This window comes from Lutjanus erythropterus, chromosome 2 (genome assembly GCF_056507025.1).
Source record: "Lutjanus erythropterus isolate fLutEry1 chromosome 2, fLutEry1.hap2, whole genome shotgun sequence".
NCBI lineage: Eukaryota > Metazoa > Chordata > Actinopteri > Lutjaniformes > Lutjanidae > Lutjanus > Lutjanus erythropterus.
This window is the reverse complement of record NC_139318.1, coordinates 35,805,565-35,830,060: the sequence shown is the minus strand read 5'-3', so window position 1 is coordinate 35,830,060 and position 24,496 is coordinate 35,805,565. Positions and strand designations below refer to the sequence as shown.

Here is a 24,496-nt window from a genome sequence, read left to right as displayed (position 1 = left end):
GAGTGTTTGGCATCGTTGCACCATTTGTGTCATACCTGATACACCTTTATCACAACAGTAGACACCTTTACACTTTGTAAACAATGAGAAAGATGCGTGTGCCCTGAAAAAAACATTTAAACAGAAATGGTGCTATGTTTTGTGTACACAACGTTGTACACAAAAGACACTGAAGGTACGATGCCTGTGTGTTTTTTCATACCCGAATGTAGTCTCACAACAACGGGTCATACTCGTTCTTTCACTTCACTGCTAATAAAAGGAAAAGGCCACATAAAACACTGCAGTAAGACAGGACCTTCCAGTGGTCACTCGTGGTATTGCAGTGAAACTTGTGGCCCAAAAAAAACATTTTCCCCATTTTCCTTGAGCAGAAAAAAGCAATTTTGAAAATCTGTGACATCTCTACAATGTAAAGTCTGTGGGCTGAGCTGGGACTTGTGGACGGAGGGAAGGGAGGAAACACTGCTGCACATATTCAGTGGGCCGCATAACCAGGAAGTAAACACGTAAGCTAGAAAACTTCTCTCATTGGACTGAGCGGGCGCCATCTTTGCATTCGCTATCTATGTAGTTCACCATAATATATATATATATGACCAGTTCACTGACGGGTTTCAGATAAATTAAACTATAAACCTACAACAAACTGAAACGTTCTTGTAAAATTAACTTTTAAAACGACAAACACCATATCACAAATACACTGTTAAATAAACTAATGAAAGATTGAAATGTCATCTTGAGATAAACTGAGATATTTATATGCAACCTGTTCTCATTATAATCATTTAGATGTTGCAAATAATTATTACTCGCCAATATTCAATCAATTATTTTTAACTGATTTTGAGTAAAACTACTCCTTGGCAATCATAATCTATATGTTATATTGACCAATGTGCTAGATTTTCCAAAAGCTGTTATTTATAGGCCCACTTGTTGTTTTTTATTTTCTAAAATAAAATTATCATCAATGACTTTTCATAAATGCCTGACATATCATATATGACACAAACAAAATATCATATACGTAAATTAAAGGATGGATTTCTTTTGTATTTTGTCAAAAGATCTAATAAACTATTTGGTAAAAAAAAAAAATAGAATTTTCTGGCAATTATTTATTGTGTCAGGCTTTACATGGCTAATATTTACTCAAAGGTTGCACAAAAATAGGTTTTGCGAACAGATGGCAGTTTTCTACACCAGTTTCTTATCTCCCACCCACAGTGATTGTTATATAATGTTGTGTTTATTCGTATCTACCGAGAAATTTCCTTTACAAATGAGGTTTGTTGGACGAAATGTTGGATACAACGAACTCTCGCTCTGGGAATTTTGTTTTTGATTTAACGTTTAACGAATGAAGCCCTCATTATCACCTGAGCGGCGATATTACGCACAAAAATCATACTGTGCTTTATGTTGTTGGGTGACACCCTGGAGTCTCCCTCAGGAGTCCCAGACTGTCCCTGAAGCTCCTGGGGTACCTCAGCACACACACACACACACACACACACACACACACACACACACACACACACACACTCTGATGGGCGGTGCAAAGCATCGTGCAGCCGCAGCAGCCTGCAGCCCGTCTGTGCGTGCAGCTTCTTGTGCGCATGTTTGGATGTAGCGGAGCAGGTCATCATCATCATCAGTACGTTACATGGTTGAACTGGAAGAAGAAGCGAGGATTCCTGCAAAATAATAGATTGATAATTTAGATCGGAGATATCGACAAATCAGGAGGCATCATGAGCAAAGTGCAGGGTGGGATGAAATGCGTGAAATATCTGCTGTTCATCTTCAACTTCATCTTCTGGGTAAGTCGGCTATTTCTATATTAAATTACCACCTTTACTCTAATTTCTTTGTCAGAGGAACAGATGTGTGTTTGATTTATGCATTTTAAAATCTCACCAGGTTGTGTTTGCATGTGTTAAACCTTTTAGTGCTCCGCCGTGCTGGTGTGTTTACATGTTTAACACACTGCAGGCTGACAGTGTGTCTGCTGATAATGTCAGATATGATTTTTAATTAACCCGGGTCGTTACACTCTGCGGAGTTAATCCTGCATCTCTCACCCACCTGCTCTCTGCAAACTCTCTACTGTGTCCCCATAAATTCTCACACCAGTCCTGCATCGTGTTACCAGTCATCCTCTTTTCATTTAAACCCATTATACAGCGCTAACAGCTCATGAAAGTCTCCTATCTATGAAGTGTTGTTAATAATTAATGAGTAAATCAATTGCAAGCCGCTACTCATGTGATTTATGTAGTAATTAATGTAATGTACTGTGGTTATTCTGCATCAGAGCTGCAGAGTGTTGCTACTTTTCCAACACACCCACTGTTCACTGTTCAGATCCTTTATCATGATCTGCTGTGACTTTTCCTGCTGCAGGTCTCAGAGTGTCTGCGTTTTACAGACAGGATTTATTTGTTTTGGCCACATCAGTGTGTTTTGGTCTGCTATGCTACATTAGATCAGCATCGGATAAGGTTACCTGGGATTCACTTTCGATTTTCTGTGCAGTCACTTATGTCAGGACTTATTATGATGTGTGCAGATGATGAGAATACCCATCAGGTAAACATGGTTTAGAGCCTTTAAACCAGCTACTGTTCTGTCTGCTTGTGATTTTTCTCTGGGGCTTAGGGCTGCACTACATGGTAAAAAAAAAAAATACATACTGCAATTAATTTGACTAAAATTGCGGCTGCAGTCAGGCTTGGGTGGTTTCTATTTTTTCATACCTTCCTGACATTTCACAGTGATATACAGTATATGACGGTATTTGTGTGAAAAAAAACTAATTATTAAGAAACAGGTGATAGAAGTCATTGTTGCATGTATAACATTGTGTAGTTTACAATCCTTTGTGTCTAATTTTTAATTCTAATAAGTCTTGCTGGGTTTAAATACTTATAGCCCACAGATTAATGAATACATAGGAAATATTTTTCCATAGATTAATGTTAAAGGATGTGATGACACTTGCTGCCGCAGATACCATCACATCATTTGGCTGATTGGAGATAGACTGCTTTTATAGTTGGAAGAAATCACGTCACAATAAAGTTATATGTGGCAATATTTTCTTGACTCCATGTCTAGTTATATTTAATTTATCAAGAAAGGACTAGCCAATTATTTCTTTTCTACCTCCAAGTAATTCCTCTGTTGGTTAAGTTCCCTGTTATAATAAATCAGTTCCATTTTATATTTTTACTTTCCAAAAAATCAGCAACTGCTGTGTTTCAGATGACTTTATTCACAATGTTAGTACTGGAAGTCATACCTTTGGGATTTTTAGATATCCTGGTATACTGTAATACCTTAATACTGACCAAACCTAATTGCAAAATGTGATATGATAAGTGGGATCATTTTGCATTACAGTTTCATTCATAAAAACAAATTGCAGTTTGATTCTGGTTTCTGCGATCCCGATATTTCACTTGGCCTTGCGATTTCAATAATATTGTGAATAATTGATCAGCCCTTCTAGGGATGTAACAATATTGAATATTCCAACACTGCAATAAAGAAAGTCTCAATTCTGTGACATTACATGGTTGATAGTCATAACATTTTGGTGACAAAACCACACAGATAGTCATTTTCTTTGAGATCTGGTACAAAAATGATCGAATGCAGGTGTCATTTAAATGGAGGAGTTTCAATACTGCTTGGTATTGATACGTTAAAGATGTTGAGTACTGATGACCAGCACCCAAAACATGGTCTATAGTAGGAATTGTCACCAACGAAAAATGAACTATGATTAATGAAAGGGGCTCAGCTAAAGTACAGGATAAGAAGGAACCCTGCAGAGTCCAGCGAGGCCTCTTGTAAATGTCTGACGAACAGTTCTGGGGTTGTAAAGGGGGCAAGGCTCGTGTAAATGGGTGTGGTTTGCTCACATCATTTAAATAGGAACTCTGCTGAGACCAGTGACGCCTCCTACAAGAGTGTATGAGAAGCTGTTCATGTGTTATGAAGGGGTGTGACTAAACCGGTGTAGCATACGCCACTAATGATAAAGGAACAAGAGTCTACGATTAAGTGTTCATGAGTTTGCCAATGGTGCGTGAATCTGTTGAGCAGTTATTAGCCCCTCCCACTACCACAGCAGCTCTTTGCCTGTGGGCATTAACAGCTGTTCTTTGGCTCATGACCTAAATCTAATATAAATAAAGACAAAAATGAGATCAGCCAAGAAAAAAAAAGTCTGAAAAAGTAGAAAGGCTTGTAATATATTTTTTTCTGCTTTCCTGTTGAGTTAATCATCTAATGACTCCAAAGACCACAGGGGGTCCTCGCTGCCAGCCTGCGAACCACCACAGAAGAATAATAATTTCATTTGTATAGCAATTTTCAAGCACAAGCACAAGTGCTTTCCACATTACAGGACAAAATTAAAATCAAAGACCCATATAAGCCCCCTCCAACCCCCCCACCCACCAGCATACAGAATCAAGTGATGCCAAACCCAATGCGTAAAATGATGGATGTGCAAATGCAGAATAAAAGAAATAAGTTCATACATGAGAAAAATGTGAATATCTCATAAAATGGCAAATGTATGTAAATGCATCTAAAAACACTAAAATGATAGTAAGATTGTCACAATTAAAAAATGTTAATGTTAGGTTTTGTGCCCTCCAACTTCAGACTGGAGGATTTTTTTTGTTAATAAAATAGCGGACATCACAGTTTCCCGAAGCTGCGAAGGTGATTTCTTCAAATTGTCTGAAAAAGAGTCAAAAACCCAAAGAGATTAAATGAAGTGTCACATAACACAAGAAAAAAAGCAGCACATCCTCATAACTGACAAGCTGGTCACGTGTGGTTGTTTTGTTTTGTCTATGAAATGTCAGAAAATAGTTTAAAAAAAAAAGAAAGAAAGAAAGAAAAGTTTGTGTAGTTGTTTCCAAAAGTCCAAGATAACATCCTCAAATGTATTGCTGTGCACAAACCAGAGATTTTCAGTCCAGAAACTTGCTGGTGGTTGATTTAATTGTTGCATCTCTGAATGACTCAAACAATGAATGGCTTACCACAATAGTTTGAGATTCATTTTATTAAGTAATCGACTGAGTGTTTCAGCTCTCGATGCTCTTACGGACTCTTGCCGTTGTCATCACTGGGTGCTCATGTCTTACTGCTAATTGATACAGTATATATGGATTTACGCAGCTGAATTGACTCGTCTGTGTTCTGTAAGACGATCGCTTGTGTCACCCGATCAGACAGCGGCCTCTTTGTTTAGCAGTTTCAGGACTAAAAGCAGAGCTGTTGTGGTCGGAGCCAAAAGGGGCGTACAGTACGCTGTCATTTTGGGGTGCAGAGCCAAGCGAGCAGCCAATGCCAGTGTGAGTTACATCACCAAGGCACTGTGAGGCTGGCACAGCCTGTGGCTGAAATGCACCATGGGAGAGGGACCACCGATGCTGCGATGCTGCAGCTTAGATATGAGAGTCTGACGGTCCATATGGAAACATGAGCTGCTGTTACAAAGTGTTTGAGTCTTTCTTTACAAAACAAACACTAAACAAGATTGATCAGCTTCATTGATTTTCAGATATTATATCAGACAAGATAAAAACAGAAATATGGGTTGTGATTTAACTTTCTACCTGTTATCTGTTCACATTTGGATTTATTGTGGTTTAAGCTGTATAAAACTTGTGTCAAGACAAATTATCCTTTAGCAATATACACACAATATATATAACAATAGCAGTTTAAAGGGATAGTTCAGGTTTTTTGAAGTGGGCTTTTATGAGGCACTTATCTGTCAGCACATCCTCAGTTTGAAGTAACAGCAGGAGTACAGAAAAACACATTTTAGCTGCCAAAAAATTCTATATCAATTTATCTATACACTATATTTAAAATATTTTAACAACTTGACCTTGCTGCCAGACAGACTTTTCTGATGCTGTTATATAAGACAAATATTGCTCTCTCCAAAGCAACCAAACTCCATTTGCAAAATCAGCAATTTTACCTTGCAAAACGTTAGAATTGCCAATCTACCGCTGCTTCTATCTATTAGTTTGTTTGTATTATTATGTGACCCAGCTTAAGAAATAAATATAACTTTAAGTGTATGCTGTATATAGAATATTTTCACGGCTTTATTTTGCCATCAGCCTTTTCTCCAAACTAATTTTACCTCACAGATCAGAGGAGTTGCTGTTCTATCACTGCTTTAATCAGTTAATTAGTTTGCATAATTGTGTGACTTCAGTGTTTTAAAGGGTTAGTTTGGATTCACCAAAGTCGCACAATACCACAAACCAACAGACTGAGGCTAATAGACCAGCAGTATTTTCCATCAGAAAAGACTGTTTGACAGCAACATAAAATGATGAAAATATTCTAAATATAGTGTACACTTAAACTAGTATTGATATTTTTAAGTGGCTAAAAGACCTTTTGTTTTTGACCCTGTCCACAGAAGTTCATTGCTTCGCTTCCTACACCATTCCTCCTGCTGCTTATGGAAACTGCAAATCTACTGCAGTTAATACACTGACTATGGATAAATACCTCATGAAAGCCCACTTCAGAAAATCCAAACTATCCCTTTAAACCAAATAATGCCTCTTAGAAGGTCAGAGGGATTAACTTTCTCAGGGTGACACCTGTTTCAATCGATCGGTTTATTTCTGGTCATGCTTGCCCAGAGAGCAATGATGTCCTCTAAATCTTGTGACAAACCCATCAGGCACATCACAGCTGATATCCTGTTTGTCAGTGATCCCCCCAAAAACTACATCATCATTATCGTTGTTATTAGAATAATAATTTCAGAAGAAAGTTTGTTTTTTTTAAGAATCAGAGAACTAAATGTTCATTTGACTACATGTGCAGCCTGCGATCTGTTTGAGAGTCTTAACAAGTCCAAAACTGTTGGAATTTTTGAATTAAGAGGCGACGCATTAGCATTTCTGGCAGAGGTTTGTTTAGAATAGACAGAAGAAAAGCATCAAGAGCCACTTTACTGACGTGACAAAGACGAGCGCTCTGCAGAATCTCAATTACCAGAAGAGCCAAAGAAAAAAAACAAACAAAACATGATGGTCCTCAGTGTTTAACTGTGAAGTGATTTCTGAACAAACTCACAAGACGTCACTTAAATCCTAAAAACAGGAGCCACGTTTCAAGGATGTTCAAAAATTGTGCTTTGTATTTATGCAAAAATGTGTGATTATGACATGAATATTAATTGAATGATTTATCACCCCTCAGCTGTCGGGCCTGCTGGTGCTGGCTGTGGGACTTTGGCTCAGGTTTGACCCAAAAACAGTGGAGCTACTGACAGGTGATGGAGCCCCTGACACCTTCTTCATAGGTACGTGCAGCCTCCAATAACACCTCACTGTAAAAATAAGGTGCAAGATACCTGATTTTTATTGTGATGAACTGTTGGATTTTCTTGTGTCATTTGTGTCATTCAAATTTGACTTCAGACTCATCTTGACAAAATCAAAAAAGACTTGCAGCTCGACTTGAACTCGACTTCACTTGGGCTTGAGCCTTTTAACTTGAAAATACTTTATCTTCCCTGAAGCCCGAAGATTGAAGAAGTTATTTAAAGTGTGACTCCCTTTCTTTTTCCTTCATGTTACCGCTGTTCATTCTCAGCAAGTCGACTTTCTTTGAACCAATCTGACAGCATCCAATCAACTTGCAGGAGAGAACCATGATGAACTAATGATAATTTTGTACAAAAACTGTGTGGTCAACTTTTAAACAACCACCACAGCAGATGAAAATCTATCTGACATGACTGGTGCAGAAATCTTATTCACAAATGATGTAATTCATTATTCACGATACGTTTAGTAAAGTAAACGTCTCGTCCTCAGTCAGTCTCTCATCAATATCACATATCTGATGTATCCCGTGTTTTCCTGGAAGGTATAATAACTAGCTAGCAGTGGCTGGCAGAAAACGCATCGTTACCTTGAATAAATTCTGTATTTCTGTGTTTGAACATTTGGCTAATTTAAGTTCACAATTTAGCAGAATATATAACACATGTCAAGCATTTTTAGACATTTTATTGTGGAAATGTCACATATTATAGCTTTAGCATATTTAACAACATAACGCTAAGCTGACATTAGTTTAACAGCTAAGTAACTTTGTAAACTAACTTACAAACTTACGAAAGTAACTTTGTTTATTTAAATATCATGCAGTTCAACTTTTAAGTTCTGGTTCTTCCTGCTTTTACTCACATAAACTGTTCTCTGTGTGTCACATATGAACTTTATAACTGGACACTTTAAAACTTCTATGCACATGCACGTTATAATTGAACACCTTAAGGTAATTTATGCACAGGCACTTTGATTTGTGCGCTATTATATGTGCAATTTACTTTTGAGCTGGGTTGTTTGTTGGACCATTTGTGACATTTGCATTTGTTTCTCCTTTTCCTTTTATCCTGTGTTTTATCTGTCTTTTTTTGTCTTATACGCTGTCTGTGTGTGTTTTATGGGCTCTTGCCTCCCATTTCCAATGCAGTACCTGCTGCAAATGGCAAATAAATCGACTCTGACTCTGAAATCTATGAGGCTGGAAATTTATTGTTACATTGGTGCTAGTTTAAGACTTGAAATTCAAACTTCAGGACTGGGGTCTTGACATGGGACTTGAGTACAAAGACTTGAGACTTACTTGTGACTTGCAAAACAATGACTTGATCCCACTGCTGGTATCCATCATTCAACAATGCAGCAAAGCAGGTACGGCTGCATCTATTTTTTTTTATAGGATATGAGAAATAAGTCACTCTTTAGATTTTATCAGCCACAAAACAGCTCAAATTTGATTTCTATGTAAGAATTTAAATGGTATTTTGCTGATTAATTTAGCCTTAAAGTCAGGAAGTAGAGAACAAAACAAGTATCAAATACGAGACTGCAAGATGCTCAAAGACATCATTTCCCTGTGGATTAAGACACATTTCTGGGAATAAAATGGATCTAATTTAGGTGAAAAAAACACAATCTTTTTCAGAGTACACGGTGCAGAAACAGACTTCACGCCTGATGACAGCAGGTTTTTCGGTGCAGTGTAATAATCATTTAACAAACCCTTGTTAACTTCCTGGGGGATTCCCCACCGCCGGTTTTAACTTTCAGGGGCCGCAGGTGTTCCTGAGCAGTAATGAACACTTAACCGGCACATTTGTGATGTTTCATCACTTCCTCTGCACAACACATAAGCCGAAAACTCCCTTTTCTGAGTGGGTTTAATCACCATTTATATCCTTACTTGCGAGGCCGTCATGTGACATATGGTGCTACGTGCTGACAGGAAGTGAGAGAGGACCATTAGTGGTAGCACTCTGGTTTATGGGTTATGGAGAGAATTGCTCATGTTTTACAGCTATTGATCTGATTTTCCTTTCACTGGAGCAATAAAAATTGATCAATCAGAGATGCTCAAACAGTGACAAATGGACCAGAGCCTCTAACCGATTAATGAACATCTCTGCCTCATCATTAAAATATCTTATAAGTACGTAGCACTTTGCTCTCAGGTGGACTTTGATCGATGTTGAATGAAGAGTTCCTTTGCAGAGCCCTGAATAAAACACACAGTGTGTGATTAAAACATACAGTAAGAGTACACAAACATCCTTCAGTGTGTAGTAGTGTTGCAGTTCTCATACAATAGGCCCTCTCTCTCTCTGTCGCTGTGCGTAGGAGCAGATGATCAGAATGAAGCCTATTCTTGTTACTCCCGTTTCGACCATGACCTAAAATGGTGACTTCACTTCATCAGCTCTCTGCTGTGCTTTCATGGAACTGGCTGCTGCTTCCCTCAGGACACCAGCAGCAGGTTGGGTGGGGCAGGTGACAGGAGTCCATCCTGGACACTCACACAGTAACAGTCATAATACTGTACTGTGCAGGGGATACATGTGAAAAGAAAAAGCAAATCATTTCAAATACTCTTGTACTGCATAACCACTTTAATTTAAATAACATCTTTATATTTTTTTTTATAATATTCTTCCATATTTTATTGGCAATTTTATATTTTCTCTTTGTTTCTTGCAGTACTTGCTTTTCATCTTTCTTTATATTTTTCTACTTAATATGTTTATCATATTATTACACCAAACAGCCAACTTGGCAATAAATCTGAATCATACATTAGCTTGTGCAACTATAAGAATAACACTCAGTCAAGAATACAACCTAAAAACATTAGTGTGACTACAGAAACACACAGTGTAAACTGGACATGAATTAATGCTGTCATGCACAGCATGCAAGAACATTCAAGATATTATTGAGCTAAAATGTAAGTATGTTTTCAGTTATCTGTTTATGCAAACGAATGTGCTTGAGATAATTTTTCTTGAGTTGAGTTTAATTTGACATTCAAATATGAGGGAATTCATCCAACTTATCATACACAATTTTAATGTGGAAATTTGCACAGGTACTTTGTACTTCACTACACGTTTCAGTTGCAACTGTACTTTTCACTCCACTATATTTATATTTACTGTTCAATTACATATTAAGATTTTACATACAAGAATCATACAAGAGATCTTTTTCATAGATTAAAAGGATAGTTTGGTTGTATGAGACACATATCCATAGTCCATGTATACCAACAGAAGATAGTTGTAGGCACGCTTCTCTCAGCAGCAAAACATATTTAACATACCTAAAAAAAAAAGACCCAGCTAAAGAAATAAATATCACCTTAGGTGTACACTATATGTAGAATATTGTCACGGCTTTATTTTGCTGTCAGACGGCCTGTTCTGATGGGAAACAGCTGTCATACGAGCCAAATATCACTTTCTCCAAACCCACCAAACTCCATTGGCAAAAATCAGTAATTTTACCTCATAGAACAGCAGAGTTGCTCTTCTCCTGCTGCTTGAATCAGTTAGTTAGTTAATATAATTGTGTGACTTTGGTATTGTAAAAGTTTTAGTTCAAACTCACTGAACTCACACAATAACACAAACAACCTAACCAATCAAGGCTGTGGCACGTCAGCAACTCCTATGTTCTGTGAAGTAAAATGACTGATTTTGGATTTTGCCAGTGGGGTTTGGTTTGTTTGGAAAGAGTGATATTTAGCCGATATAATAAGCCTAAACCTGTCCACAGCAGTACATTGCATAGTTTTCTGCACCAGTATTCCTGCTGCTTCTTCAAACTCCGGCATGCTGACCGCCATCTACTGTAGGTAATACACCGACTATGGATACATACCATACCAACCCCACTTCAAAAAATCAGAATTATCCCTTTAAACTGCCTGAGAATACAGAAAACTGTCTGAATAAATGTCGATCTTGACCACCTGTGACATTAAAATGCATAATAATAATCCAATAATGTATGATAAAAACACGGAAAGAGGTCAATCTGCAAAAGGCACTTTTTAAAAAAATATTTCTGTACATTTTGAATTCAAAACATACTGGTAATGTCAGCTTTTGCTTTGTTGTGCTGCTACTTTCACTTGGTCTGAAATGGTCTGCACACTTCCTGCACAAGTGTTGAGGCCTTGTTGTCAGGCAACGGACGGCCTTCAGCAGCGTACAAAGTTGTCAATTTATCTAAATACCTGAAAGACCCTCCACATGATCGACCGTCTTGCAGAGGAGCCTTAGCAACAAAATAAATATTATTTTGAGCCGAGCTTCCCGAGCGGACTGGTGCAGCGCTGCTTCCTACACTCACCTCTAAGCAAAGGGACTAAACAGAGTGTATGATACCATAACAAGGCAAAGTGGCAGCATTCCCTCTGGGTGAATCACTTTCCACTCTGTCACCTTTGTTGCTCTGTGTGACCTACAGCACGTAAACAGCCATTATGTGCATATACAATATACAGGCAGAGAGAAACGGAAAGGGTAACTTCTCCATCTTTTTTATCTTGACCCTATTTTCCCAGATTTTGTTATGCAAGCGACTAATGGGAAAATTGGTCCACTGTTGAGGGAGACGGAAATGTAAGTCAGAGTCCACTGAAAGTGTTTGTTTTCCCACCAATAGACTCACATTGTTATTAGAAATGTCTGCCAAAGTTTGGAAATGGAGAGATGTTTTTTTTGTTGTTTTTTTTTTTTTTAAAGAGTTAGATCTGTTAAGTTTAACCATCAACATCTGGCTTTTGTTCTCGCCAAAGTCACCAAAATCTGTTTACAGAAACAATCATTTTATTATCCTAACTTTATCAACTCTGGTTGTTTGGTCAAAATAAACCCTCGTACACACCATTTCTCCCCACTGTTTCTCTCACGTCTGACTCCTTCCTTGCTCTTTTTCTGTCTGAATTAAGGGTATTTTAGACCAAACAGGAAGTGGTAATTGTTAGAAAAGTGGAAAGGTTAAGCCAAAACATTTTTACTTGTCAGTGGCAAAAATCAAGCACCTTTAGTGGTCGTACTTAAACACGTTAAAGTTGCCCTAAAGAATAACACTGCAGCCTGTTTTAAGGCTGACTGGCGCAGGTCTCACTCAATACTGGGCCAGTTTCAAAAATTGTTGTTCCCATGAGTCACAAAAACATGGGGAAATGAAGTCTAGGGGCTGTATTACATAAACTTGCAGATCCAACTTAGCTGTTTGGGGAAACATGGTAATTGGAATTCTAACCTGATTTAGAGAGAAAAAAAATATTACAAATGAACAGCTACTCAATTTTCCTGTCCTAACTTTCCAAACTCTTACCTAAATTATCCTAACATTAGAATAACTGTTAAGTTGTCTTAATTTGTACTTTCCACCAGTCATAATTGCTAACTTACTGACTAGCAGTGGCTAATGGTAGTGTTTGCTAACAGTAGCAAATAGAAAAAAAAAAAAACTCAGAAAACAGGAGCTAGCAATAGTATGCATTAAAAGGAGCTAACCTTAGTGTATTCTAACAGTCACTAGCTACCAGTAATGTTTGCTAAAAGTAGCTAACAGTATTGTTCACTAACAGTAGTTAACACTAATGTTTGCTAACAGTGTTCACTAACAGTAACTAATAGTGGCGTTTGCTAACAGTATTGTTTGTTAGCAGTAGCTAATTGTAGTGTTTGCTAACAGTAGCTAACAGCAGAGAATGTGCCTGCTATCTTAGCTCACTCTCTTTCTTTTATCTCCCAAATTAGCATCATTAAATTTCTCAAAACAAAAATCTTTGGATTCCTCCGCAGATGTTACCAACACCTCTAACTCATCTGTCCTGAAGTTAAATGTCCCTCATTGTTTTTGTATGTTTCGATGTACTGTATGTTTCAATGAATACAAACAACATAATGTTACCTAATTGTTTACCCTGGCGAGATGAGAAAAGCAGTGTCAGTTGCTAGGTAACAGACTGATAAGCTGATAAGTGATGCAGGATTGTGTATTTAGGATTTCCTAACCTACAATAAGTTAGAATTTGCTGAATACCAAATTGGGGGGGGGGGGGAAACATATCTAAGATTTTTTCCTATATTAACTTACAATAGTTTCTATTCTAAAGTTACCCTTTAAGAGACAGAGAGATGTTTACACCCACTAATGTGTGTTGCTACAAGCTATGTGATTGGAGGAAGTGTAGTTGGCAGTTGGCTGCTGGATATGACCAGTTTCCCAGAGAGGAAGTGCTACGGTAACACAGCACATATTAAAGTCTGTGATTAAGTGATGGAAAACAGCAGCCAGGATCAGTTCTGTGTCGACACTTTGTATATACAGTCGAAGCTGTCTTGGCCCATTATACTTTCCATTGCTAACTCGCTCTTTGCTTTGAAGTCGTGGATCCCAGCAGTCTTCCAGCAGTCGTCTTCACCTCCCCTTTTGTTCAACAGCAGCAAAACAACAGCTTGCTGTCCCCCCATGTGGATTAATTAAATTGCTGCAGTGGTTGCTGTCTATGTCACTGATTAGACCCTTAGCGTGGACCTTGGGGAGCGGCCCGGTGTATGGTTACAGTGTAAAGGGCTCAGTAGTGAGGGCTGGGAGCAAGGGAGTAGACCGAGGAGGTGACGACATCTAAACTCATACTGTAGGGAGCTGGGATGGTGGGGGATGTAGTCTAATTCTGCAGCAATCAAACCTTCGAAAATTTGATTTGCCTTTTTACCAGACAGATGGCGTCCGTTTTACTGCTTCACCCTGCAGGGCAATGACTGCACAAAGTCAGAGTAATTTGAAATAACTCTAATTTATCAAAAGAGTAACCCGGAGGCCTTGTTTCTCAATAGACTCTCGCAGACTAGCTTTAATTCAGAGCTCAGACATGTATGGATGGGTAGGATTTCCAGTTATTTGCAGCTTGCCTGCAGCAGGACATCTTGTTTTATTCAGCGCACTGACAGGGATGGACAGATGGTCTCTGAAGATATTTATTTTCAGCAGTTTCTGGACTGTCTCAGCAAGCACTGATCCATCTCCAATATTTTTCCTGCAGGTTCATAATTTCACGTATCTGATACGGACTCCATGAAAACTACACCTGGGTCCATCCTACAGAATCTTCCCCTCTTAAATTAAGACAGGAAGAGTCTATGATAGGATTTTTCTTGATATGGTATTACAGAAGCAAATCCTAACTAAATGTAGGAATCTTGTCTTATCTTATCTTACTTAATCCTAATTTATCTCAGGAAATCCGAAATGCTCAATCCAACATTGCTTTTTTTTTTAACTTTCATGACCATCAAGCCCCCTCAGTTTGGCCATATGCTTCTCAAAAAATGACACGCCCAGCAGTGGCCTTGATGCCTCACCCACACTGTCCCAGCTGACTTACCTGTTTTCTCCTCTTTGTCTGTCCTGTCACTACAGTTTTTAGAAACCTGCGTCTTTTGTTGAGTTTCTGCTTGGGCAACATCAAATGAAACACAGTGCACATAACCAGTGGTGGGATAGATTTTGAGATTTTGAGAGAGAAAAATAATGGTCGTGTGCAGGAGTACAAGAAAGGGAGCGTGCAAATAATGGACAGAGGTGTCAAGAGGATTAAAACTTTGATCATGAAGAGTGATGTTACCCTGTGATTCTGTGGTTTACACTGCAGACTGGAGTTTCTGTTAACAGTGACAATCAGCTAGATGTGTGTTATGCTAACTCAGGAGATGAAAGAGACGGGGCTAAAATAGTGGTCTCCGCCATATCTGATATCCATTATTTAAAAGCAATAAAGGAGCAGCCATACAGATCAAATAAGTTAGCTAACAGTACCATTAGCTACTGCTAGCTGACACTAATGCTAGCCACTGTTAGCAAACAAGTAGCAAACAAGTTAGTTACTATTGCAAACGCTACCATTAGCTCGTTGGAAGTTATTAAAATAAAATAATCATTTATTAATCGGACAAAAAGGAAATTTATAACATTACAGCAGCTAAAGAGGATGGCATAAAAAACAGATGCAACAATAAAAAAGCAAGAGATTAAGTAACTGTAAACAGAAAGATATATACATAATAAGAGCAAGAAACAAACTCAGTAGTGGACTGAACACAATTGCACATAGTTATGAAGCATAAATATTGCACAGTTTGGTATGAAAATAACATTGAATCTGAGTGTAAGTATTGCACAGTATTACATTCATATTTCCCTGACAGGTGGAAAAATGAAAATTAGGACAGCAACAGTTATCCTAAAGTTAGGAGAGTTTATTTAAGGTTTTTGAAAGTTAGACAACTTGTGTCACTTATGCACTTTTCCCATCTTAAGTTGGGACAGGAACATTAACTTAGGAGCTGTTCATCTGTAATGGATTTTATCCTAAATCAGGCCATAACCCTAATTACCATGGTTACTGCACAGTTAAGACAGGATCTGTAGGTCAGAAATGTTCTGTGATATGGCCCATAGACAACATTTATACACCAATTCTAATCATACAAAGTAGATGTACTCTTGTATCGTTCATGATACACCAAGTGGAGGCAAAGAGACAAAGAAGTACTATTTTAAGCAGCGAGCCAAACCAGAAAAGGCGCCAGTAGTTTGTGTCAGAGATTCTCTTTGTGTTTCAGATTTCTTTCATCTCGACTCAAAGCTTTAAAATTCACAAGCGGCTGGACTGAAGGAGTAGGCTGATAATCAGAGTGAACTGTGGGAGGCGATTCAGAGGTTTTAGGCCACTCAAAGAGTTTCCTCCTACACTTTTCTGCTGGTAGTCAAACACAAAAACGCTCCTTCTCATAGATTCTGCTTCAACAAAGACATGAAAGCAGCTGGACGATGCTGCCATCTTCTGCTGAAGCTGTGAACTGCAGTCATGTGACACTGCAAGAACTATTCTGATTTTGATTCTAGTCCTGTTTGTCTATTCAAGCTGCAAATTCCTACAGGATTTGCACAAAGTATTTTAATGATTATGCTTCTAAATGTTAGGAATATGCTTTAATTTGAATATATTCCTTGGAAAATTCTTGATTTTCTACATAATCTGTTTCATCTACAAAGTCAGTCCTGTAATCCAAAAATCTGTTAATATCTGAAGTAAAACGATCATCATATTTATACTTAATATCTAGTCTTCTGTTGATCTCTTCCTGGAGAAATTAGTAAGCCTTACATAACCATGATCAAAATATAAGATCAAAGTTAATATGAGGGGCTGGTAAAATAATACGCAGTGCTGATCAAACAATACATCAGTTTAAGATGTGATGATTAAGGGTTTGAGAGTCTGGAAATGTTTGATTTAGGATACTTGATACTTGAATTTTACTCTTTAAAAAGTAAATTTGTAGGAATCATATTCATGAACATTTCACGATTGGAAGATTGTTCATTTCCTGGTTTAAAATACTAATGTGATCCGTCTTTTCTCTCCTCAGCTGTGTACATCCTGCTCGGTGCAGGAGGGCTGATGATGATCGTTGGGTTCTTTGGTTGTTTCGGGGCCGTTCGTGAGTCTCAGTGTCTTCTGGCATCGGTGGGTTGAAGTGCTCAAATGTTCTGCCTGTCACAGTGTTGTGTTTTAATATTTATTTACTGGTATTTTTAAACACACACATGTATATATATATTTCTGATGACAACGCTATTTTTTTTAAGATATTTTATTTTCCTGGAAAGATCCATGTGCAGTTTGGTACTAATTATAGGGTAAATTGAATTTGATTAGCATAAATCCAATGAATTATTTCCAATTAATTACTAGGGTAACAAAGGGTCCTTTAGTCAGTGCATAGCAGGTGAAAGCAATGCGTCTGCAGAAAGCATATAATTCAACAAATATGGAAAATAAAGTTTCCAATAATAAATGAATTAATTTTGATATCATTGCTGGTACTACTTTTCTATTTTAGTTGATTTTAATCAACTTTTTTTTTTTTTTACTGAATTTCTTACTTTTATTATTATTCTGTTAGGCACTGTTGCACTTATTCCTTCTACACTATAATTATGTTTTATTCTTATATCACTCTTTAGAGCAATCTCTGACACAGGACTGCTACCTAATCTTAAGTGGTGTGTTTTTCTATCAAGAAAATTCAGATTTTCTCTAATGCATAAGTTAAGCAGTACCAAATTAGATACTTCTTTCCAGGAAACTAATGAGGAAATTATTAGTAAATTGATTAAATAAATAAATATCACCTGCTTTTTTCCACAAACAAGAATGAACTCTGTTCAGGAAATTGCTGGGAAATAAATGACCTGTGAAATGAAGTGTTACCTTCTTGATCAATCACTGACTAGAAGGCAGTTAATAGTAATAAGGTTCTTCTCTGTTCTGCAGTTCTTTGCTTGTCTTCTGATAATCTTTGGAGCAGAGATCGCTGCCGGTGTGTTTGGATTCCTAAACAAGGAGCAGGTACAACATTTAAGCGATTACTGAAGTGATTTAATCAGATTGTAATATCGTCTAAATTTACACTGACTGTTAAAAATCTTTTCTCAATAACAGATTGTTGAGGAAGTCCAGAAGTTTTACAGCAGCTCCATCGCTGACGTCTCCAATGCAAACGGCACTGCGATAGCTTTCATTTACCACCAGTCTGTGAGTAGAGCTCGTCAGTTTTGTGTTCAGGCAGCTCCTCCACCTGCTTTGACGCAATTAACCTCACAATTTTATTCTTTTTGCTTTTTGCTTTTACAGCTAAACTGTTGCGGAGGCTCCACATCGGAGACGACCGTTGCGCTTTGTGCAGAGGCTGCAGAGGACACCCAGGTGAAGCCTCACACCTGCTATAACACGTTATACCCACATGGTGGCAGTATACAGCTGTTTTAAGATCACAACAGCTGCTGCAGTTTAGTGTTGGATCAGTCTGTCTTTTTCCTTATGGGACCCTTTTTCTATCGTTGTATAAACAGTCGACCCCTGGCATATTATTTATGGATATTTTCATATTATATTCAATGTATAACAGCACAACAACCAAAATTACAAGTGACCTGTGTAAACTGTGAATATTGCATCAAAGATGAGTTTTCCCGATATTTTAGGAACTTTTCATACAATTCTGTCTGTATTTGTGTATTTATTTTATTTTTAACAAACAAACACAAGTTAATTCTTCCTAAATTCACTTATTTTGTCTTATTTATTAAGGCGGCTAAAATGTCCTACACTGTAAAAACAAAAAAAACTAGAGTTTTGAGCTTCACTCAAACTCTTCAATTTTGAAAAAGTTTTATTGACTAATAATGTCTTTTATGTTGAGATAATTTATTTTTCTTCTTTAGATAAAACTGAATCTTGTAGTTTTAGAAAACCTCCAAAAAATTTGAAGTTAAGTGAATAATGTTCAGTAATTTAGTATTCAGTTTAAACCATTTCATTTCAAGCACACAAATAATTACAAATCAGGTTCACAGCTAACTGTGAAAAAAATTAAATACTTTTTTTTGTTTCTAAACCTCAAATATTCAAGTTTTTCTTTTTAAAACATATTTTTATTTGCTTTTGTGGAATATACAGAACAACCTCTTAATAAAACAAAATGTAAACGATGACAAATGTAATAATAGTAAAGTAAAATAGGTGGACATATTAAAATAAAAATAAAATCAGGCAGTTTTTCTAAAGAAATAAAGCAAATTTAACTCAAGATTTTAGGTTGGCAAAACTTTTTTTTTGTTTATTTCAAAAGTTAAGAGTTTGAGTTGGGCTCAAAGCTCTAAAATCTATTCCAGTAAGCTGCCTTGGAATTTTGAGTTTTCTCAACCTTTGTCATTTTAAAAAAACAACTCTGGTGTGCGGTATCTGTAATTAACAGTATGAATGCTTTATTGTTGTTTTTAGGACTGTCTCACTGCAATAACAGACTTCTTCAATGAAAAGCTTCATATTATTGGATACGTTGGGATCGGTGTCGCAGGAGTAATGGTGAGAATTTAACCTTCATAGAACCAAAACAGTGATTATATCTCATTACTCTACTTAACATGAAGCTGCGTAAATGTTTTAACGCGTCCCGACATGTTTGTGATTTCAGATCATAGGAATGATCTTCAGTATGGTTCTGTGTTGCGCCATCAGGAACAACAGGGAGGTTATATAGCTGGTGAGTTGACACCCACCACCCCCCACTGCCCTCCACCCTCCACCCCACCAGCCAACCAGTCCATCATGTTCACTCATCAGTTTATCACAGACATATATATATGTAGACGCCACATTGGTCCAGGTGAGACTGACCTGTGAACAAATCCACTCCACTCTTAAAATCTTTACATTAGTTTCCTGTCTTCCACAGAATTCATTTTAAATTCTTTTATCGTTTTTTTAAATCAATAAACGGCCTTGCCCCGTCTTATCTGTCTAACATGGTCAAGATAATACAGTATGTGCCTGCCAAGATCCTCTGACTCAAACCTCCTGATTGTTCCAGAAGTTTGAACAAAAAGGCTGTTTGATAATTATGTCCCAGAACTCTGGACCAGCCTGCCAGAGGGGCTTTAAATCTGTTGAACCTTTCAAACTAAATCTTAAGATGCGGCTTTTTACCGTTGCTTTCTCCTGAAGTGTTTATTTTATTTAATTTATTTTATCCTTGTCTTTATTGTTTTAAATATTTTTTATTTTTTCTGTTTTTATGAATTGTGCTAAAAAGTAAAGTTATTATTATCATTATTATGTAAACAGGGGAGCTTCAGTCTTATGGATAAAACATTTCTTAACAGATTTCAATAAGTCATGTTATATTTAAGGGTTTGTGATCTATGTGGAGTTAAGACAAATAACTTTAAAAACTTTTTTAAGCTGAAGTGATCAATGCTGCGTCTATGTATAATATATCCAGGTCACCAGAGGTGTGGACTGGAGTCATATGGCTTGAACTTGAGTCACAAATTTGATGACTATAGACTTGACAAAAACTAGAAACACTTGGAACTCGACTTGGACTTTCAGTAAGAGATGGTGTACAGCGAGCAGGTTGTTATTGTGAAATAAATCCTGACAGGATGATGCAGGATCCTGATGTGAACCAGAGGACCGGAGGGGTTGTGAAGGTTATTTCAGAATAATGACCTGCTCACTGTACATTATCCTGCTTATTACATGGTTATGTGCCAAAAAAAATCAATAATTTGACACAAAATATTAATTTTAAAATGATTTTATTGATTTAAAAATAATTTTATTGCTCCTCCAGAGTCTATGATCAGAACTGTGTCCATAGCAACGGTCTGTTCTTCATAACAACGGTCTGTTATACAGAAATAACAGACCTCAGACCTTGTAATTGACCAGTTAGAATTGCATATTTAACAAAGCCATGTAATAACACTAATGACTCATGACTTAACTTGGACTTGAGCCTTTTGACATAAGACTTGATACCTTCTCCTAAGTCCAAAAGTTCTTTATCTTCATTTCCTGAATCGTCTGATATTAATGCTATCGATAAGCAGTATCGAAATTAAAATTTCCTAATGATTCCTTTATACAGTTGTGACTTTGGAATCGATTCTTATTTGGAATTGCTTCTCGACTCCCTAACCCGAATGTCGACACTTGATTTTTGAACCCTCTGACAGCATCCAATCAAGATGCAGGAGAGAACCATGAGGACCTAATGTTATGTTACTGAGCACCGGTAGGAAAAAAATCATACCAAAGATAATTTAGCTTGAACACAAAAAGTATTTGGTGGTCAACAAAAAAACTAATCGCAGTTTGCAAAACATGCAGGTTGAAAATTATCATCATTAGGGCTGAAGTTGCACAGAGAACATTAAATTAAGGCTCTGTAGTAGTGGCGACATGATAAACTGGTATTGATGAGAACTGTGGTGTTTAAACATTGTGAAACCCACAACATGGCAACGATAATCCTGAAGTGAAAAGCTTATATTGACAGCCCTACTATGTGTTTGAAATGGGATTACATTTGGTAAAGACCTCATTATGACTTGTTTTCGGATACAAAACTATTTTCATAATCGATTAGAATCAGTTTGAGTAATCTTTCAAAGAAAAGTCAACGTTTTCTGAGTTCAGCTTCGTAAATGTGAATATTTTTTGGTTTCTTTACTCCTCTCTGACAGTAAACTGAATATTTTAGTGTTGTGAGTAAAAGAAGACATTTTAGGACGTCATCCTAGGTTTTGAGAACAATTTTCTGAGACTTTAAAACAAACTACGAATCGATTAATCGAGAAAATAATCAACCAATTAATTGACCATGAAGCTGATTGTTAGTTGCTGTCCCGGTTTACAACTAGGGCCTTGATTCAGGGTGCGACAGTCCTGATTTTTGGACTTTAGTGCAAAGACCTGAGACTTACTTGCGACTTGCAAAAACGCTGACCTGGTCCCACCTCTGCCTTCATCATCATTTACATAAGAAAGGAAACACCAAAGTTACATTTCACTGTCATTTCTCATAGTCCGGAGTGGTGATCTGGTGGGGAGGTTCACTGAATAGCACAAAGAGAGAGTACAATACGTCCCAGTCGTCCACGGGCCAAATTCAACACGATACGCTGGATCGTTATCTTCACACCTTCTCCTCGACTCCACCAGCACTGAAAATTCATTTCCCCCCCCGCTCCTCTCTGTAACTCATGCTCTGCTTTCGGCACGACTCTGTGACATTCCTCGGCTTTAACACCGTTTTGTTTCACTGCTGGCGCTCCACAGAGGCGACAGTGCTGCACTGTAGCTCCGACACGGCACACGAAGCCTTCACAGACACAGGAATGTTGTGACTGAGGAGTATTGCTGTAAATATGGACTCCTGTTTTATGCACTTGCTGTTAACATTAGTTATCGTGCCCTTTCTAGCTCTTTTTATGTCATTCATAGGCCTTACGCCAGTCAGACTTTGTGTGCTTAAATGTTTTGAGGACTTTGAGGTCTACCTTTGCAAAGTGACGTTCCATTATGTGCCTACATTTACTCCCACAGACGGCCTCCAGCCGCTGTGATACTTATCTACACTCCTAGAAACAAAGGTTCCAAAAGGGTTCTTTCTGAAGGCCTCTGGAGATTCTACCCAGAACCATTCGTTTCTGAAGAGCTTTTCAAGGGTGGTTGAAATCCTTGAAGAAATCTTACGTCTTGATAGAACCTCCTGGGTGTGTTTTCAGATAAAGCCCACCGAACATGAAAAGGTTCTCAGTTGAACCCCCCGGGTGAGTTCTAGATAAAACTGTTGGAACACAAAAACGTTCAAAGTCGAACCAACAAGATGTGGTTTGAATAAAACCTATTAAATATAAAAAGGTTCTTAATCGAACTCCTTGAATGGGTTCTATATAAACCCCTTGAAATGAAAAAAGGTTCTGAGTAGAACCCCCAGGGTATGTCCTTGATAAATTCATAAAATATAAAAATGTTCTCAGGAGAACCTCATGACTGTGTTTTAGAGAAAACCCTTGAAATATAGAAAAGTTCTTAGTAGAACCCCCAGATTCTGTTCTAGATAAAACCCATTGAATATAAAAATGTTCTCAGGAGAACCTCATGACTGTATTCTAGATAAAAACCCTTGGAATATAGAAAGGTTCTTAGTAGAACCCCCCGACTGTTCTAGATAAACCCTTGGAATATAAAAAAGATTCTTGGTAGCTGGTACATTCTTGTTTGCACTCTTAGAAGGTGGAAGGGTTCTGGATAGAACCACCGGAGACACTCCTGGGTAGAACCATCGCACCATATAGGGGTTCTCTGTAGAACCTATCATAGGGGGTTCTGGGCGGAACCTTTCACAGATGGTTCTGGGTATAACCCTGTCTGTCGGCTTCCAGGTAGAACTCTCTGAACAGGTTCCAAGAGGAACCTTTGTGAAAGGTTCTACCTTGAACCAAAAAGGTTCTCCTGTGGTAACAAGCCAAAGAACCCTTTATGGTTCTAGTTAGCGCCTTTATTTCTGAGCGTGTACTCGTTGTGATTTGAATATGTACATAATGAGTGTGCTTTTGCTCCCAGCCACCACTCTCTGAAGTATTTCTACTTTAAAGCACAATAGAGGAAGTGTAGACGTGATATCAACCCAAAGGGTTCAGGAACCAAACGGTCTGATGATAAACTGCCACTCTTCATCTTAAAGGTCACGATAACACGACTGTACGTCTCGAGCTCCTCTGGAGCGTGTGTGAACTGTAACAGTGAGCTAGTTTTTTGCATTTTGTGTGTGAATTATTTTGGATGTAAATTTTGTTGGTGTGCCAATAAGATGTGAATTATAGAATAATATAGTTTATGTCATACTGTTGTTTAACCATAATAATAATAAAAAAAAACCACTGGGTGCTTTTATTGATATGTTTGGCTGTTTTCTGTTTCTCACCTTTGAAGTGTGTGAATCACAAACTGCTTCCTGTAAGTCCGAGGTTAGACGCAGAGCAGCGGTGTCGTTTATGTAAATTTCGTGGTAGCTGAGCTTCCTGAACATGTCAGAGCTCCGTGTAGATTCACTGACAAAAAATGGCAGCCATCCAGAACTGCGGCACACTGCTGAACCAGAGAGAAGTAATGCAGTTATAAATATAGATCACAGCGACAAAAAGCACCCGGGATTCTTTTCTTTCCTTTCATGTTGAGGCTCTGTGTTCTGTTGCATAAAATTGAAACTATTGCCCTGATTTCATTGAACTTAGTGGAAGGCAGGGTGGAATATTGGTACTTGTTACAAACCGGCTCAAGGAATGCAACAAGGAGGAGGGGCGTCCGCACAAGGGGATAATGTAAAAAGAAGAATAATTTATTAACCTAAAGCTAACACAGATCATAACACAAACCAAGAAAGACCACAAGGTGGATGCCAGCTGGAGGAAGGGAGAAACAGAGTGAGCAAAGGGCCCAGCTTTTTAAGCCCAGAGGCCCAGGTGAGCTCAATCAGCTGATGACCCTCCCATGTCAGCCAGTGGACAGCTCCGAGCTTAGGGGACCAATGAGGAGCCTGTCCATTATCACCTGGAGACAAGAGGGGGGAGGAAGGGCAGACAGGAGGGGAAAAACAAGAAACAAGCTCTTTTACTGACTGGTGCGTAATAGTACTCAATACCTTTAAAGTATC

General features: G+C 37.9%; 1 protein-coding gene across 1 annotated transcript; it reads left to right on the top strand.

The window, feature by feature from the left end:
• The first annotated feature begins 1,612 nt into the window (after positions 1-1,612).
• Positions 1,613-23,740, top strand: LOC146332035 (tetraspanin-2-like). Its single transcript, XM_084738288.1, has 9 exons — positions 1,613-1,829; positions 7,273-7,375; positions 16,856-16,953; positions 17,764-17,838; positions 17,932-18,024; positions 18,124-18,195; positions 19,273-19,356; positions 19,466-19,534; positions 21,864-23,740. The coding sequence occupies exons 1-8, from the start codon at positions 1,761-1,763 to the stop codon at positions 19,529-19,531; spliced, it is 660 nt and encodes a 219-aa protein (XP_084594414.1). The 5' UTR covers positions 1,613-1,760; the 3' UTR covers positions 19,532-19,534; positions 21,864-23,740.
• The last annotated feature ends 756 nt before the right edge of the window (positions 23,741-24,496 follow it).